The following is an 18,842-nucleotide window of genomic DNA, read 5'->3' as shown; positions in this document are numbered from 1 at the left end:
CCCCACCCCGAATTTCGTTAAGCTGACTGTGATTATTGTAACCGTTAATATGAAACTGATCAATAGTTTCTGCCCATGTTTCAACAAAGGCTGGTATATAAAAGTTTTCAATTTGTTTGATAAAATTAGACCTCTTTTCTCTAGAAATTTTCTCTTATAAGCCTACTTTATTCCATACGAAACACAGAAGCAAAACCGCTTCCCACGTACAGATTTTGTAGGCCCCGGACTGAGTTCTTTTGTCTACAAGAACATCATCATTTCTAACCTCATCAAATACATACATGTAATCGTCTATTATTACCTGGTCATATTTCTTTAAAGCGTTTTTTCCTTATTCTATGCCTTTTTTCAATGTCAGGTAGAGTTTGGCACTAGCTTTTCTCACTCTGAACGGATAATAATAATAATAATAATAATAATAATAATAATAATAATAATAATAAATAAATAAATAAATAAATAAATAAATAAATAAATAAATATTTTACAAAATGACACTTATTAATCACAGCATCTAAAACTATTCTTATTTTCAAAATTAAAATACTAAGCAAAAAGATTTCTCGTTACCGCTAAGATGTGTTTGTTCAACGTTGTCATTGACTCTTTTTAAAAGTATTTTTCTTTTGTGCTCATGAATTTCATTATTGAATGGTAAAATCCTTTCACTTTTCTTTTCCAAAAAATCAACACTTTTTATTTTTTTACCAATATTAAGATGCAAATTGTAAACCCAGGATTATGATGCTATAGACGTGTTACTTTTATACAAGGGCAATTAATGGTCGTGTCAACGTATCGAAGAGTAGAGGCCATTCTTGGAAAAATATACCGTATGTTTTATTCATAGATGAACATTCTATTAACATGATATGAAAATGTTGAAATCCATAAAATATGCACGAAGGTGTATTCGCTTGGTATTTCTCATATTTCGAAACAAAACACGAACATAAATGACTTGTTAAGATCTTTCGGTATAGAGCTATTTATATAAATGTAAAAATCGAAATACGATTATAAAATTTTTAAATTAAAAAAGTTAAAATTTATATTTGTCAGGTATGAATGCTGGAATGAAAAAAATCGGAAGAAGATGCATGTATTGGGCTTATTTTACTTGTTTTGTGTGCTGACTTTTCTCCAGGATTATATGTGATGTATATCTATCTGTATCGCGTGACTGACCTTGGTCAGTAATTGAGTTTAGAGCCTACCTGACTATCGTTCAGTTATTTTTTTAACAATATATTACACAGTTAATATTTCTCTTTGATTTTAGATTATATATTCAGATCATTATCAATAGAAAGTGAACATGTTTACACAGTCCTTGTAGGCATGGCTATTATGCAAATTTCTGCGCCGACATACATCCGATGCATATTTTTCTCCGACAGAATCAGCCGAGGTGGTCTGAATGTTCAGCTCGTTTTCACAGACTGTGTAATGTATGACCTTAGCGAACTGGTCAGTTTTGGTGGTGGTGGTGGTGGTGGTGGTGGTGTGTGTGTGTGTGTGTGTGTGTGTGTGTGTGATTTGGATTTTTAACGTAGTTTAACAATTTTTCAGTCATATCGCTATGATGTCTGCAGTGTTACAGTTTATAGCGATGTCTAACACTGACATTATTCCGCAGACATGTAGCATGATGTCCCACCCAATCACATTATCCTGACAATAGACCGACCAGTCCTAGCACTAACCTCTTAATGCTGAGCGCCTAGCGAAGCATCTGTCAGTACCATTTTTATAAGTCTTTGGTATGACTCGGCCAGGGTTCGAACCCGCGACCTCCCACAACCCAGGTGGACGCTCTAACTACTAGGCCACCAGTTTGGTGGTAGGTAAATAATAACATGTCGTAGTTTGCGTAGAATCGTGCTTTTACACTTAAGTCATATTTAGAAAAAGTAGCAAATGATTAAAAGCCATCAGGGTCTTTTTCAGGCAAGTCAAAAGTGCTCTTTTGATAGAGCTTCATTATGCACAGATTGATCTCCAAACATAAATGCGGTTCTCCGGAAAAGTTATGTCTGAGATAGATGTCAGGAAAGTATGAAGTTTTGAGTTTGTGTCCAAAGTATACTTATTTACAAATGTATTAATATTACGGGCTTTGGGAACCGAGTTAGTGGTTTTATACCTAAAATAATTTAAAACAAAAAACAAAACAAAACAAAATAAAAACAAAATGCCCCCCACCCCCCAAAGCCGGGGGTGGGTGGGTGGGGGTGGGTGGAATGAACTATATAAAGCCTCGAACAGTCTGTTAATAAAATAAATGTCCATGGTTTTATATTTTTAAAAATACGAACTAGTCCTTTATGCCAAATTATTCCATAGTATCTCTCTTCAAAAAGAGTTAATTTGCCAAAAGACCCAGTCATGACAGGATGAACCCTGTTTAAATAAAAGTGAAGCTAAAGATAATTTTCTAAAAAATTAATTATACTGAATTCAAAGCTATTGAAAAATGGTTAAAGTTAATTATACTGAATTCAAAGCTATTGAAAAATGGTTAAAGTTAAACCGAATTTCGGAAATAAAGCTGATAAAAAATCGTTAGCCATAAATTAAATGAAACGCTTCATTTTCAACATATTTTTAAACTCAAATGATCCCCTGAGACATCTAAAAATAAAAGAATTTGATTTTTTTAAAAAAAATAACCGTGATACATAAAGCATGTTGGATATCTAGTGTTATCTCCCAGATAATCATAACTTTTTTTCGGAATTTTCCTGTAGATTTACTCAGCAGCTGAAAAATGTTAATTTATTATAATACAATATTAAATCCTACACCGAAAATACCATATTAATTGAATTGAGACACATAACAGAGGCTAATTACAACCAGTTGTATTGCTACACCTGGTAGTACTGATTAGTTTGTTGAGATTCCAGCTATGTTTGGTGAGTATTGAGAATAAACATTCTCCTGGTCTCTTTCACGGAGCCACTTAATTATGATTGCTTTGTTTCAATTAGGGATGGTTGACAGGTAAATCTTTGAGTCAAGATACAGCCCTTGTTTTTACTGAACGTAGCATATCAAATGTAAGTGTGACACGATTTGTTTCCCCTTAGATGCCAATATGTGTGTGCCCTCCACGCCAACAATATATAAAATTATACAATATGAAAATGAACCAGTCTTGCTGTCGCCATTGTACCTATATTAGAAACTCTACCACCAACTGATAAGTTCGAAATTAGACAAATGAATCGCCATTCTTATCGATCCATGCATTTAATAGGTTACGCGGCTGTTTGCCTCATATATTCCAAGTTCTGCCTTATCACAGGCACGTCAGATTTTCGAACAAAACACCTGAAGTTTTCATAAATATTAACACCTCTTTTACCTCTCCTTAATGAGTTTTAGCTTCCGATAACCTCTGCTATTCCAGCTTTTAATCTACATCTCGCGTGATGGTTTGAATTGTGCAAAATCCTGGTTTAGAAGAAACCCGACACGACCATCTAAGCAATTGGACAGATCGGATTTGTCTTGACTGATATCGGGACCAGCGAAAGGAGCTGTTGACGGATTCCGATATTAATTGAGTGTATAATTGTTGGTAATTGTTCTAACACCCAGCTGTGCCATCTATTCTCAAGGTGGTCAGAAAAAGATTAATGTTACAGTTCGAGATAATCGTCTTGACGACTCTACTCCCAACGAGGCGGTAATTGATCAAATTAATGCCTTTATTTCTTGCAGAAAAAATACAAATAACTTACTACACACTTTCCATTTCTTGCTGCACGTTGTTTCATGCACGATTGGAACAGATCCGAATATTTTGTTTTCATTTGCACATAATGTGTAGTCCAAAGAAAAGGGGTGAAGGGGGATATGGAGAATAGGGGTGGGGGTGGGACTGGATATGAAGATCCGAGGAAAGAAAAAAGAGTGACTGTGTGGGGGAAGAGGATTAGTCAAAGCAGGTTGTAATATTTTTCCCTAACTTATTTGAATCATATTTATGTTGCGAACCATCCCTCCGAAAGTTTGAACCCGACCCTGGTCTGTGGCTGGCTGATGTCTCATAATAGCCAAGGGAATGCCTCACATAGAGTACCCATATGTGACTTTTCAGTCATTAACAATGCAGTAGGCAGCTCGATATGGAGTCATAATTTTAGAATTAAACTTCTTCCACAGAGAAATATGCCACCAACGAAAACCAAAACGATTTGCTATACCGATTTGTTCCAAATGGTGACTTCGTAATAGAAATTTTATGCATTTTTGCATCTCATTGTTCATCTTCGGTCTAAATTTATCATTTTGGCCATCATTATCATTAGAAATTTTGAGTTTTATTGTGTAATTTTATATTGCGCCACACAGCATACATAACTGAAACACTTTTGTCAAATACTGACCGTGACACATCAGTTTCGCTTTAAACAACCAAAAAAAAAACAAAAAGCCATATAAAAGAACTGAGTCTGAATATATCTCGGGTAGAGTAAGAGGGTGAGAATAACGTATGTCTAGTTCCCAGTGGCTTTGAAAGTTTTCTTTCACCAAATTATTGTTGATCTTAATATCCTGTCTGATGTGGGATACGATATTGTTGTTTATATAAAAATAAAGTGACAAAGTTTCAGATCGGAATCTATATGCAACGGTTTTTTTTAAATATTTTTTTTATACATCAATATCAGCATAGTTTTATTCTGGTCATCTGAGTCATTTTGGCCATAAGAAATATACTTTTCCGCCACTAGTACACACAAAGGTATATACCTCCCCCAACACCCTCAAGAAAACTTTAGTTTATAAATATGCCAAGACGGCTTAACACAACTTGACACATCATTAATGACGCTTGTATACTACTGTAGAAACACAATCCAATGTAAGATGTCTTACGAAATTTATCATGCCAATTTTACTTATTTTAATATTGTTGGAGTAAAATAATTTTTAAAAAGTAAGGTATAATTAATATGCATAGTATTTCCCCCATGATCTAAAGTAAAAAAAAAAATCGTTATAATACAAACCTATTTACCAAGTTTCATCGAAAGTGAATGATAAATATAGTCTAGAGATTTAACAAGCTCATGCAATCGATGCAAAATCTACCTCACTATAGAATCTTTCATAAGACAAAAATGATACGAGTTTATTTACCAAACTGGAGGAAAATATTGATGAAATTCGGTCCTCAGAATCTCAGCACTCTTAGATAGTCAGATATACGATTGGCTCTGTATTATATGTAGAACTTTCTCAAAATAATGCTGATCCAAGGTCTTCATGGCTGATCCAAGATCTAGATTACTTACCAATATCTTGACGGCTATTCCAAGATCTATATTACTTATCCAATATCTTGATAGCTGATCTAATGTCTTGATGGCTGATCCAAGATCTAGATTACTTATCCAATATCTTGATGGCTGATCCAAAGTCTTCATGGCTGATCCAAGATCTTGATGGCTGATCCAAGATCTAGATTACTTATCCAAGATCTTGGTGGCTGATCCAAGATCTAGATTACTTATCCAAGATCTTGATGGCAGATCCAAGATCCAGATTACTTATCCAAGATCTTGGTGGCTGATCCATGATTTTGATGGCTGATCCAAGATCTAGATTACTTATCCAAGATCCTGGTGGTTGATCCAATATCTTGATGGCTGTTCCAAGGTTTTCATGACTGATCCAAGATCATGATGGCTGATCCAAGATCTACATTACTTATCCAAGATCTTGGTGGCTGATCCATGATATTGATGGCTGATCCAAGATCTACATTACTTATCCAAGATCTTGATGGCGATCTAAGATCTAGATTACTTATCCAAAATCTAGATGGCTGATCCAAGATCTAGATTACTTATCCAAGATCCTGATGGCTGATCCAAGATCTAGATTACTTATCCAATATATTGATGGCTGATCCAAGATCTAGATTACTTATCCAAGACCTTGATGGCTGATCCAAGATCTAGACTACTTACCCAATATCTTGATGGCTGATCCAATATCTTCATGGCTGATCCAAGATCTATATTACTTATCCAATGTCTTGATGGCTGATCCAAGATTGATTACTTATCCAATATCTTGATGGCTAATCCAATATCTAGATTACTTATCCAATATCTTGATGGCCAATCCAAGATCTTCATGGCTGATCCAAGATATTTATGACTTATCCAAGACCCTGATGGCTGATCCAAGATCTAGATTACTTACCCAATATCTTGATGGCTAATCCAAGATCTAGATTACTTACCCAATATATTGATGGCTGATCCAAGATCTTCATGGCTGATCCAAGATCTAGATTACTTATCCAATATCTTGATGGTTAATCCAAGATTAATTACTTATCCAATGGCTTGATGGCTAATCCAAGATTTAAATTACTTATTCAATATCAAGATGGCTACTCCAAGATCTTGATGGTATGAGACCGTTTACTAAGTTTGGTGAAATTCCAATCAGAATAGTGTTGCCTGTGTTAATAAGCTCAGCCAATCAGATTTATGATCATGCTATTAATATACATGTATCTTACTCATAATTATGCTATTCTGAAATCGTAAGGATATAGACCTATGTACCTCGTTTTATCAAGATCGTTAAAAAATTAAAACAAACACAGCCGCTAGAGCCATAACAAGCTCAGCCAGTCATATCACATTATAAATATGCATAGGTTACTCATAATAAATCTCTGCCAATATCTTCCTGATCTAAACTTATTTACTACGTTCGATTTAAATCGGATGAGGAATACCAGGTCTCTATTGGGAAGAAGCACAGCCAATCAGTTGCAAGACCAGTCCATCAATGTGTGTGGATCTCGCTCTTGATTGTACTAAAAAAAACAAGATCTTGTTTGATCAGAAATACAGTCTCTCGATTGGTAACAAACTCAGCGAATCAGATGCAAGATCATCTCATTAATATTCTCTGATCTCGCTGATCATCGAATTCGTCTGAGATCTTGATGATACGAATCCATTTTCCAAGTATGATCAAAATCGAATCAGAATTTGGCCTTCAGAATGATAAGGGGCCGTCCATTTAGTACGTACGAATGCAGGTGGAGGGGGTTAACCCAAATGCATGGGGTGCTGAAACCTCGATAATAATTTGTCTAATACGTAACCTGTTCGACTCGGTTCAGTCGGCATTAGAATTTTAGCGGAAACTAGACAAACTTTTTAAAGTTACGCAGCTTATTCCTTTGATACCCAGACATTCAACGTTGCTTTTAATCCTTGATCGTTTCTGCGTGGATTAAATATAGGCCGTTCTATGGGGGTGGGGGGTGGGGGTGCGTTAAGCGTACGTACGCAGGTGGGTGGGTGTGTAACAAAATACGCATGTGTACAGGGAGGAGGAGGGATCAAGCTTTGCCAGATTTTTGCGTACGTATTAAATGGATGGCTAATAACAATCAATCGTTGACGGACATGCCCATACCATAACTTAAATTTGATTACGACCAGGTAAGTTATAGTGGCAAATAAAAAAAGACAATTTATGTCAACATGCAACAGTATATAATTTAAGAACTTCACATTTTCCCTCTCCTGTTTTTGTATCTTGGACACTTGTTAGCTCGCTGGACCGTACGCTAGGTGAACTTATCCTGTTGCCATGCTTCTGCAAGTACGTCGTCCACACTAATCCGATTTTGATCAAACTTGGTATATAGGCTTACATCTTCAAGATCTCGAAATAATTAAATGATCTTCCTTCTTATTTGCTGAGCTTGTTATTCTGGAGGCCTTATTACTGATTTGATTTAGATATAGATAAAAATCATGGCAGAATTTGCCTATCAGCCAGATCAACGCGCATAAATGAGATGATCATGCATATGATTAGATGAACCTAATAGAGACCATATTTCTGATAAAATTGGACTATGGGCTTATATCATCAAGATCTAGGAAGTGATCGATAAAGAGAGAAATGCATTCATATCTCTCATGTGATCATGGGACTGATAAACTGGGCTTGCTACCACTCTGGAAGCCATATTTTTGGTCTGATTTAGATTAAACTTGGCATACGGGCTCATACCATCAATATAACAGATGCAACTGATAACGATCGAGATGCACACATGCTAGTCTTGCATCTGATCGGCTGCATTTTCTACCATTCTCTAGACCCGATTTCAATCGGATTGCTTCATCCTGTTACATAAGCGAATATCGTCATTTATCTTGGATAGACTCTATTATATGTGAGATCTGCCCATATTATTGAAATGATCTAGCATCTGATCAGCTGATCTATTACCGCTAGATCTGGAGACTATATTTATCATCCAATCAGACAAACCTGGTAAACAGATCTAGATCATCAACATATTGGTGGCTGCAATTATAAACAAAGGACTATGTGCAACAATTACGTCTTAATCTTTGAAAATAGTATGTGTCCGATTACTGTGAAATAGGTACGACCGACATGGTATAAAACCTGGGGAGATGGTTTACATCGGTCGTGTATTTACAGCAGTACATAAACATGCATTGTGAAACTAACAACGCTGAAAAATGGCGTTAAACCCTACAACAACAACAACAACAACAAAACTGTCAGCTGTTAATTTATGTACAGGTATTGGTTAGGTCCTGGTGTCAGGTACACCTGAACCTAATGTTCTATCTACATTTTCTGTTTTTATAGTCATTATTAGTTTCACACCTATAAATTAACTACATACCTGAAAGGAAAATCGGAGGCTCAGTATTGTTCATGTATAAGCTCACATTCTTTTTCAATTTTTTCTTTCTTTATGTATTAAGATATATAAGAGTAAAGCGTGAACAACGCAAACATATCACGTTTATAAAAATATAGGAGAGTGCTGAAATTTCGATTCATTTTAGTGAATTTAGCTGATGCGACGTGTCGGGTATGAGTATCGAAATTCTACTTTTTACGTCTCAAAAAGGAAATGCCTGCCTTCTTTTGTCTTGACTAATCTGTATGTCTCAAGAAGGAAATGCCTGTCCTCTTTTGTCTTGACTAATCTGTATGTCTCAAGAAGGAAATGCCTGTCCTCTTTCGTCTTGACCAATCTTTATGTCTCAAGAAGGAAATGCCTGTCCTCTTTCGTCTTGACCAATCTTTATGTCTCAAGAAGGAAATGCCTGCCCTCTTTCGTCTTGACCAATCTTTATGTCTCAAGAAGGAAATGCCTGCCCTGCCCTCTTTTTGTCTTAACCAATCTCTATGTCTCAAGAAGGAAATGCATGATCTCGTGCGTCTTGACTGCTGTTTATTTAACAAGAAGCAAATATGTTCAACTGCGTCATGACTATTTCTTTCTCAAGAAGGAAACACGTGCTTTCGGAATTATTGACACATTTTGACTTTGGTTAGCACAATGACACCTCTTCACACATTTTTCAAAGTTTCTAGGTCTAAAAAAAAAATGGCCAAGCATATTTCTCGTACTTCGCTCCGCATAAAACCGGCGCACTGCTTACAAATTCATTGCTGAGAGTTTTCCCAAGTATACTTGTGTGCTGTTTATGCTTATTATTTTCTATTGATTTAGTTCATTAATAATAATTATTGTTGCTACTTTTGCATTTTACCATGAAGCTTACAATAGAGTGTATGTCTGCTTGATTAAAATAAGAAAGCAAATGAGCCAAACTTTGATTTGCTATGAAATGTTTATAAGCCATTGAAATGTCAGCATTTCTAGTATAAATTCGAGTGAATCCAAAAACACGTTTTCTCTCTTCTTCTGTAAAATGTTATTCTGGCAATTTCATAACAGTGCCATTAAATGAACATTCATGGGTTACCGGAAATTAATAGTTGTTTAATTATAGTTGTCTTTCTTTAAAGAAGGTGAAACATTGCAAACATTTACTGACTACAAGATACGATTAATTATTAGAACTGGTTTCTTTTACGCATTTTTGGATTCGGAGATGTGTGTGTGTGTGTGTGTGTGTGATTTGTGTTCTTATTTCGATGTCTGTAAACATGATTTTATACTCTTTAATTTTGATATTATCATTTCCATCTTTATATAGTCAAAAAATTTCAGACGTTTCGTGAAAGGAAATATATTGGACGTAATAGGCAATAAGAGAAGGTCGTGAATACTAACTTCGAAATTTGGAAATAATGTGGTGTTGATATTAGCGATTGTATATATTTATGTTGAATGTGCCGGCATCTCAGCATCTATGTGTTGTGTGTGTGTGTGTGTGTGTGTGTGAGAGAGAGAGAGAGAGAAAGAGAGAGAGAGAGTTTAAGCTTCATTTGCATTTAAATGGCATTTGGCTTCACATCTTCTCTTGGCGATACAAGAAACCTATAATCAGTGTCAAATGCGTCTATGATTTTGAGTATGTATTGATTTGTTGCAATATTTCAAAGCAAGACCACCAATTCGACTTTATGCGATTGAAACTTTAATAAAGAACGATTTATTTGTAGATTATATTTCACACATTAAATAAACATATTATATTAATTACACTGGTCAACAGTGAAATCATTACTGACTTGAAAAGGCCCTAATCTGTAGTATTTTGGTGTGCCGAACACGAATATAACCGTGAAAAATTTGTATTGGCTCTCGTTTTGAAGATATTCATATACCTCATTTTCTATGTTTCACTGTGTAAATTTCTCCAGTAGGACTGCAGCAACATCCGGAATAATGATGTAACATTGCATAATACCATCATGCTCACATCATCCACAGTTGATTGCATCATTTTCTGATGCAATGCAATACTAATGCCATGCGGCTGCTGAAGTAAGTTGACGTCAGCAGTGTACTATACATGTGTAGGCCTATTATACTAATGCCAGGCGGCTGCTGAAGCTGACGTAAGCAGTGTACTATATAAAGCCCAATCAGATAGGTTCAGCATTTAAAATATTTTAGACGTTGTGCGAGACAGTTCAAGCTACTGTTACATAAAACTTATTATTTTATCCATTTACGTACAATAAAGAACAGTAATGCCTCGAAAGTGTGTTAATACCGCGGACAATTTTTGCTATATTTGTGGGGAAGTGACATTTGCCAACCAGAAGAAAAGTATCAATTCTCAAGTGAAGAAGGCATATCATCTTTACTTCGGATGCAAGGTTGGTGACCAAGACAAGCCTTGGGCTCCGCATATATGCTGTGCTACATGTACAACACAGCTTTCACAGTGGTTGAATTGCAAAAGGTCATCAATGCCGTTTGCAGTCCCAATGGTGTGGAGAGAGCCAAGCAACCACCTAAATGACTGTTACTTCTGCTTGGTTCCTCCTCTTTCCGGCGGAATAACGAAGCGAAAGAAGTCGAGAATAGTCTACCCAAACATTCCGTCTGCATTGAGACCAGTTCCACATAGTGAGGGACTTCCTATTCCAGAACCTCCAGCAGAATATTCTCTTGATTCATCTGACGAAGACAAAGGTGAGTCGACCTGTTCTTCTCCTGGTCCATCAGCATGCAGTGATCCAGATTTTCACTGTGGTGCATCATCAACCCCACACAGAATAACACAGGAAGAACTAAATGACCTGATTCGTGATTTGGACTTATCAAAGAACAAGGCAGAATTGCTAGGATCAAGACTCCAACAATGGAATCTTCTAGAAGAAGATGTCACAATTACTGCATATCGAAAGCGCCACCAGCAATTGGAGCCTTTCTTCAGAAAGGAAAGTAATCTGATATTCTGTTCCGATATTGAGGGCCTCATGAATGCTTTAAAAATCACTCATGACCCACAAGAATGGAGACTATTTGTGGACTCTTCGAAACTGAGTCTCAAGGCTGTGCTTTTGCACAATGGAAACATTCTTCCATCTATTCCAGTAGCGTATGCTGTCCACATGAAAGAGACATACGATAACTTAAGGCAGCTACTGAATTCCATTGAGTATAACAAGTACAGCTGGCACCTCTGTGGTGATTTGAAGGTAGTTGCCCTTTTAATGGGACTGCAGCAAGGATATACAAAATACATGTGTTTCTTATGCGAGTGGGATAGCCGAGCAAGGGAAATGCACTACATGAGGAAGGAATGGACTCACAGGCAGAATGTAGCCATTGGAGAGAAGAATATCCAACAACCAGCTCTGGTTGAGGCTCAGAAAATCTTGCTACCACCCCTTCACATCAAACTAGGTTTGATGAAGAACTTCGTGAAAGCCATTGACCGGACTTTGCCAGCATTCCGATACCTGCATGAAAAATTCCCTCGACTCAGCGAAGCAAAGATTAAAGAGGGAGTTTTTGTGGGTCCTCAGATTCGAGAGCTTTTCAAAGATGACCGGTTCAACAACTTGCTGGAAGGTGACGCGAAACAAGCATGGAATGCTTTTCGCCTAGTTTCTACAAACTTCCTCGGAAATGTTAGGGCAGAAAACTATAAGGAACTAGTAGAAGACATGTTGATGAAGTATAAGAAACTTGGCTGCAATATGTCTCTAAAGATTCACTTCCTTCATTCCCATTTGGATTTCTTTCCTAGCAACTGTGGTATTGTTAGTGATGAACACGGCGAACGTTTTCATCAAGATATCGCAACAATGGAACAAAGATACCAGGGAAAATGGTCCACTACAATGCTGGCTGACTACTGCTGGACACTCCTCAGAGATGCTCCCGAACAGCTGTACAAGAGACAGGCGAAGAAATCTAAGATGTAGTCAATGACTTGATTTTTTATAGGTAGGCTATTACAGTTGACCTTTTAATATTGGAATGCATTTCGTTATGTAAACATTAATTTCTTGCAGATTACAAAAAAACTAGAGCCAATTTTGCAATTTGACTGTCATATTCGTGTTCAGCACATAAAAATTGATAAGAATTGACTAATTTTATTTCAGTAACATGACTTTTGTAAAAATTTGTTGTCCAGTGTTATGTTTGGAAATTGTCAAGAATCCATTTTCAGTCAGACAGATTTTGTCCTGTTCCCGATGATTCTTCAACCCAAGGCTGGAGATTTTGAAGTGCGTTCAGAGAGGAATTACTCATGCAGAGTGGGTCTCTAATGTCGTAAATTGTCTTGCTTGCGTCCGCTTGCAGTGTCATCATCAATCGGTTTGCGGCTTGTCGTTCAGCTTCCCTTTCTTCAGCCGTCTGTCGTCTGTAATAAAAGAAATAGTAGTAATGTTTTAGAAGTAGTAGTAATAGTAGTAGCAGTTATACGGTAATATCAGCAGGCAATAAATAAAATTCACAATATAACACATAACATACAATAAGCACATTAAAACAGTCACAATATTAAACACATCACACATATATGCACATTAAAACAGTAACAATATTAGACATCACATATATATGTGCATTAAAACAGTAACAATATTAGACACATCACACATATATGTACATTAATAACAATATTAAACACATCACACATATATGCACATTAAAACAGTAACAATATTAGACATCACACATATATGTACATTAAAACAGTAACAATATTAGACATAACACATATATGTACATTAAAACAGTAACAATATTAAACACATCACACATATATGCACATTAAAACAGTAACAATATTAGACATCACACATATATGTACATTAAAACAGTAACAATATTAGACATCACACATATATGTACATTAAAACAGTAACAATATTAAACACATCACACATATATGCACATTAAAACAGTAACAATATTAAACACATCACACATATATGCACATTAAAACAGTAACAATGTTAGACATCACACATATATGTACATTAAAACAGTAACAATATTAGACATCACACATATATGCACATTAAAACAGTAACAATATTAGACATCACACATATATGTACATTAATGACAATATTAAACACATCACACATATACGCACTTTAAAACAGTAACATTAGACATAACACATATATGCACATTAAAATAGCAACAATATTAGACATCATACATATAAGTTCATTATAACAGTAACAATATTAAACATTCACACATTTATGCACATTAAAACAATAACAATATTAGACACATCACACAAATATATGCACATTAAAACAGTAACATTAGATATAACACATATATGCACATTAAAATAGTAACAATATTAGATATCATATATATATGTTCATTATAACAGTAACAATATTAGACATTCTCACATATATACATTAAAACAGTAACAATATTAGACACATCACGCATATATATGCACATTAAAACAGTAACAATATTAGACACATCATACATATATATATACATTAAAACAGCAACAATATTAGACATCACAGATACATGCACATTCAAACAGCAACAATATTAGACACATCATATATATATATATACATTAAAACAGCAACAATATTAGACATCACACATATGCACATTAAAACAGTAACAATATTAGACACATCACACATATGCACATTAAAACAGAAGCAGAAGTACATGTCTTTAAAATATAACACAGACACACAGAGACACGCACACTGACACATTACACATGTATGATTACTATGCTGGTCGTACCTAGGACTCCCCTTAAAGGGTTTTGGGGTTTATTTCCCATGGGTCCTACATGTGGTTCAGGATTTGCAAGAGCAAATTGTTTTAAATGATCCAAGTTCGGTTTCACTTAATATGTACGTATTTGCCATGTTATTATTGTACTGCAGTTGTATAGTACAAAAATAATGATGATAACTAAGTGTGACAACAACAGTAGCAACATCAACAACAACAACAATAATAATAATAATGATAATAATAATAATAATAATTATCATAATAACAATAAAAGTAAATAAGAAAATATATAAATGTATATTTTTGTCCTTATCAGTACCATTTGTTTATCCTTTTTTATATTAACGTGGTTAATCAAGTACATAACTGTATAGTAAAAAAAAAACCAATTCTTTTCAGCTCCCAAAGGAAATAATCTTGTTTCTTATGTCTCTTGCAGCCATTTACATTTATCGTTTTCCTCCTATATCGCGTGATCTGAGTAAAATAACGTTATCTTCTGTTCTCTTTGCCCGAGTTGTAAATCCCAACTAGAAACACTTGGATTGGGCATTTTCACAACAACAAAAAAATCGAGTTGTAAATACCAACTAGAAACACTTGAACAGGGCATTTTCCAAACAAAAAAAAAATTGTAAAACCCAACGAGAAACACTTGGACAGGGCATTTGCCAAAAAAAAAAAAAAAAAAAAAAAAAAAAAACGAGTTGTCAATCTCAACTAAAAACACTTGGACATGGAATTTTTCCAAAGAAAACAGAGTTGTAAATCCCAACTAGAAACACAAGAACATGGCATTTTTCAAACTAAAAAACAAATGGTAAATCCCAACTAGAAACACTTCAACAGGCCATTTTCCACAAAAACAACAAAATTGAAAAACCCAACTAGAAACATTTGGACAGGGTATTTTCCAACAAAAAAAGACCCGAGTTATAAACCTCAACTAAAAAACTTGGACATGGAATTTTTCAACACAAAAAAACCAGAGTTGTAAATCCCAACTAGAAACACTTGGACAGGGCATTTCTTTTTTAAAAAGTCCCGAGTTTTAAATCCTAACTAGAAGCATTTGGACAGGGCATTTTCCAAAAACCCTCGAGTTGTAAATTCCAACTAGAAACACTTGGACATAACATTTTCCGAAGAAAAAAAAAAACGAATTGTAAATCCCAACTAGAAACACTTGGACAGGGCATTCCCCCCCAAACCCCCCCCCCCCCCCCAGAAGCATAGTCAGAGTCCTATCTCTAGTAATGAGCTGTAAGTATCGGGAGAAATCGACTAGCCATTTGTAGGTAAGAAATAAAAAATAAACAGGTTATGTTATAATGTGTAAAATTGCAGGATTTTTCCTTGTTGGTGAATCGTAAAAAGTCAATGCGTTTTGTTACAATTTTACCAGCAAAGGTATACAACAATTATAATAGGGAACAAACATTCAATGCTCTTTTTTGTTCAATTTCTGTGTCAATAGTTTGAAAAATATTTTGCTCTGATTTATAGCTAAATAACACCATATTATATCAATGATATTATTTGGAAAATAGTATTTATCTTGTGATAAAAGAAAAGAAAATATTTCAACTCAACAGAAAAGCACAGTCCTACGCCTCACCTCTTGTGGATGAATTGGCTATGTGTATGTTAACTGTTGGGTAAGTTGCAATCTAGAATATGTAATTAAGGTGTGATGCTTAAGCTTACACTGTTTTTGATGCTATTAAAGGAGATAGTGCTGATATTCAAAATCATGCTGATAAAAATCGAGTGTGTTGACAGTGAAGCCAACAATTTACTAGCAACACTATTGGTATGACAGGGTGAAAACACTAAACATAAATGACGCTTGCTCATTAAACTAGAAAATATTTAGTGGACTTTAAAAAATTAAGTAATGTTCAGACAGGAAACACGTGCGCTCCTGAAAAATGCAGGGTGATTCTCGGCCATACAAGGAAATACATATTCTTGACACATTCATATACGCTAGTAAATAACTAAAATATGACATGAATTTTTTTCCGACAGTTGGATTTGCCTCGAATTTGTTTCAAATCATTTCATTTGGCCACCCCGTTGGCATCCGTGACAAACATGCGATTAAAGGAAAAAAATATATATAGATAAAACTACACAGGTGTTTTGTTCCGACTGGACGTAAAGAACTACTTTGACGTGGCGTAGGAATATCTCGAGGCCGTCAGGTAGAAATTAATGTTTCTACGCCGTATCCAACGAGTTCTTTCCCGGAATTGGAACAAAACACTTTTGTGGTTTTTAATTTATTGCAAATCCCCTTTTTAGTCACACATTCTTTTTAACTTTTGTAAGAAAATAATATGAATTCGGCATTTAACATTTTACGAAAGAATTTGTAGTTACTGTACGGCCTATGAAAAATCCCCATGTGACGTACGAAACCAAAGGGAACATGGAACAAGAACAGAGGATATTTGAATGGCGTCTATATAACATACATTGGATGTATAATCTACAGAATTTATCTCAGGGTTCAGAATGAGCCATTGAGAAGACATTTGTTTGTTGCTAAATGATTCAGCCAAAGGTATGGACAGAAAAAAAAAAGAATATATATATATATATATATATATATATATATATATATATATATATATATATATATATATATATATATATATATATATATATATATATATATATAACACAAAAAGCAACAAGTAAACATCATTAGCTTTTTCTTTTGATTTGAAGAAATTATTTTATGTATGTATGTATATATGTCTGTGTGTGTGTGTATGTATGTATGTATGTATGTATGTATGTTAGCAGGAAGATCGTTATATTTGCTAGGAATATAAAGTATTTTACAGCGTCCTGAAACAAACCTTCACCCCGAAAAAAAAACATACTAGTTAAATCGGCCCTAATGTAAGGCGAATACGAATAACTTTATTGGAAATGCCAATAATACTTGAACTGTGTTATCAATTTTGGCATATGTGTACCTGGTATATAAGAAGTGTGTTTTCAATATTAGAATAAATGAACTTGATAAAAAGAAATGCCATCAAACTTATCATAAATGTACCTGATACAGAAGAAGTGTGTTATCAATTTTGGCATAAATGTACCTGATACAGAAGAAGTGTGTTATCAATTTTGGCATAAATGTACCTGATACAGATGAAGTGTGTTATCAATTTTGGCATGAATGTACTTGACACAAATAAGAAGTGTTGTCAATATTGGAATAAATGTACCTGATACATAAAAAGTGTTATCAGTGTTAGCATAAATGTATCTGATAAATAATACATAATAATCAAATGCAAATAAGTACCGCTCTGGTGGCCTAAGTGAGTAGAGCGTACCCCTCGGATACGGGAGGTTGTGGGTTCAAACCTCGACAGAGTCATACCAGAGACTTAAACAAATGGTAGAGGATGTTGCCTCCCTTGGTGCTCAGCATTAAGAGGTTATTGTTAGGACTGGTCAGTCTGGTGTCAGGATAATGTGACTGGATAGGACATCATGCTACATGTCAGCGGCATGATGCTCCAGTGCTAGACCTAAGACAGACTGCCACATTGCAGACATCATATTGATATGACTGACAAATTTTTAAACTTGCGCTGAAAACCTAAATCGATCACACACACACACACACACACACACACACACACACACACACACACTCTCTCTCTCTCTCTCTCTCTTGCGCGCGCGCGTTTTTAAAAACTTTCGAGTGTTTATTTAGCAGAAATAGGAATTCCAGGCTGTCAAACGGAAATCACAATTAGCAGAAATAGGGGATTCCAGGGTGCCAAACAGTCAGGCTGGGTGGCTATCTTTTAGAGGTAAAGAGGTGTCTGTGGTTAAAAATTCGAATGAATAGATATCACGTAATTGAGTACAATTTTAGGCATTCTTAATACAGAACTATTATTGAATTTACTCTCTGAAATGGAAAATGAGGCAATATGACGTTTTTTTTGGTAAAATTCATTAGTAAAAACGTATCTAGAAGACATGCAACAGCAGAAATGGATATCCAACACCATGATTCAGTTTTGAACATTTTCTTATAAACATTATGTTATGTATATTTCATTTGATTGTCTGTATGTTAGTTTGAATTTTTTTTTATATATTCCATTACATGCTATTGTAATGTAGCATTGTTTATTGGACTTGACCTTGTCCAGAATTGAGTTCAGTTCTGTTTCATCTGATTAACAATTTTGTAAAAGTTTAATTGCTATAATCAACTAATAATAACTTAATTATCATCTATATGAAATGAAACATTGCATCTAGTTGCTGACCTTGTTCCAAAATCAGT

At 35.0% G+C, this 18,842-nt stretch overlaps 1 protein-coding gene across 1 annotated transcript in view; it reads right to left on the bottom strand.

Moving 5' to 3' along the window:
- Positions 1-12,648: 12,648 nt before the first annotated feature.
- LOC149770853 (T-cell leukemia homeobox protein 3-like) overlaps positions 12,649-18,842 on the bottom strand; it is a 34,427-nt gene continuing 28,233 nt past the window's right edge. The window contains exon 3 of the mRNA XM_089949027.1: positions 12,649-13,133. Coding sequence (XP_089805153.1) covers positions 12,935-13,133 — 199 coding nt within the window. The 3' untranslated portion in view covers positions 12,649-12,934. The remainder of the gene's footprint in view (positions 13,134-18,842) is intronic.

Source organism: Sinohyriopsis cumingii, unplaced genomic scaffold (assembly GCF_028554795.1).
Source record: "Sinohyriopsis cumingii isolate HCF-2022 unplaced genomic scaffold, ASM2855479v2 utg002242l, whole genome shotgun sequence".
NCBI classification, from domain to species: domain Eukaryota; kingdom Metazoa; phylum Mollusca; class Bivalvia; order Unionida; family Unionidae; genus Sinohyriopsis; species Sinohyriopsis cumingii.
Note: the sequence above shows the minus strand (reverse complement) of the source record. Positions and strands in the feature narration are given on the sequence as shown.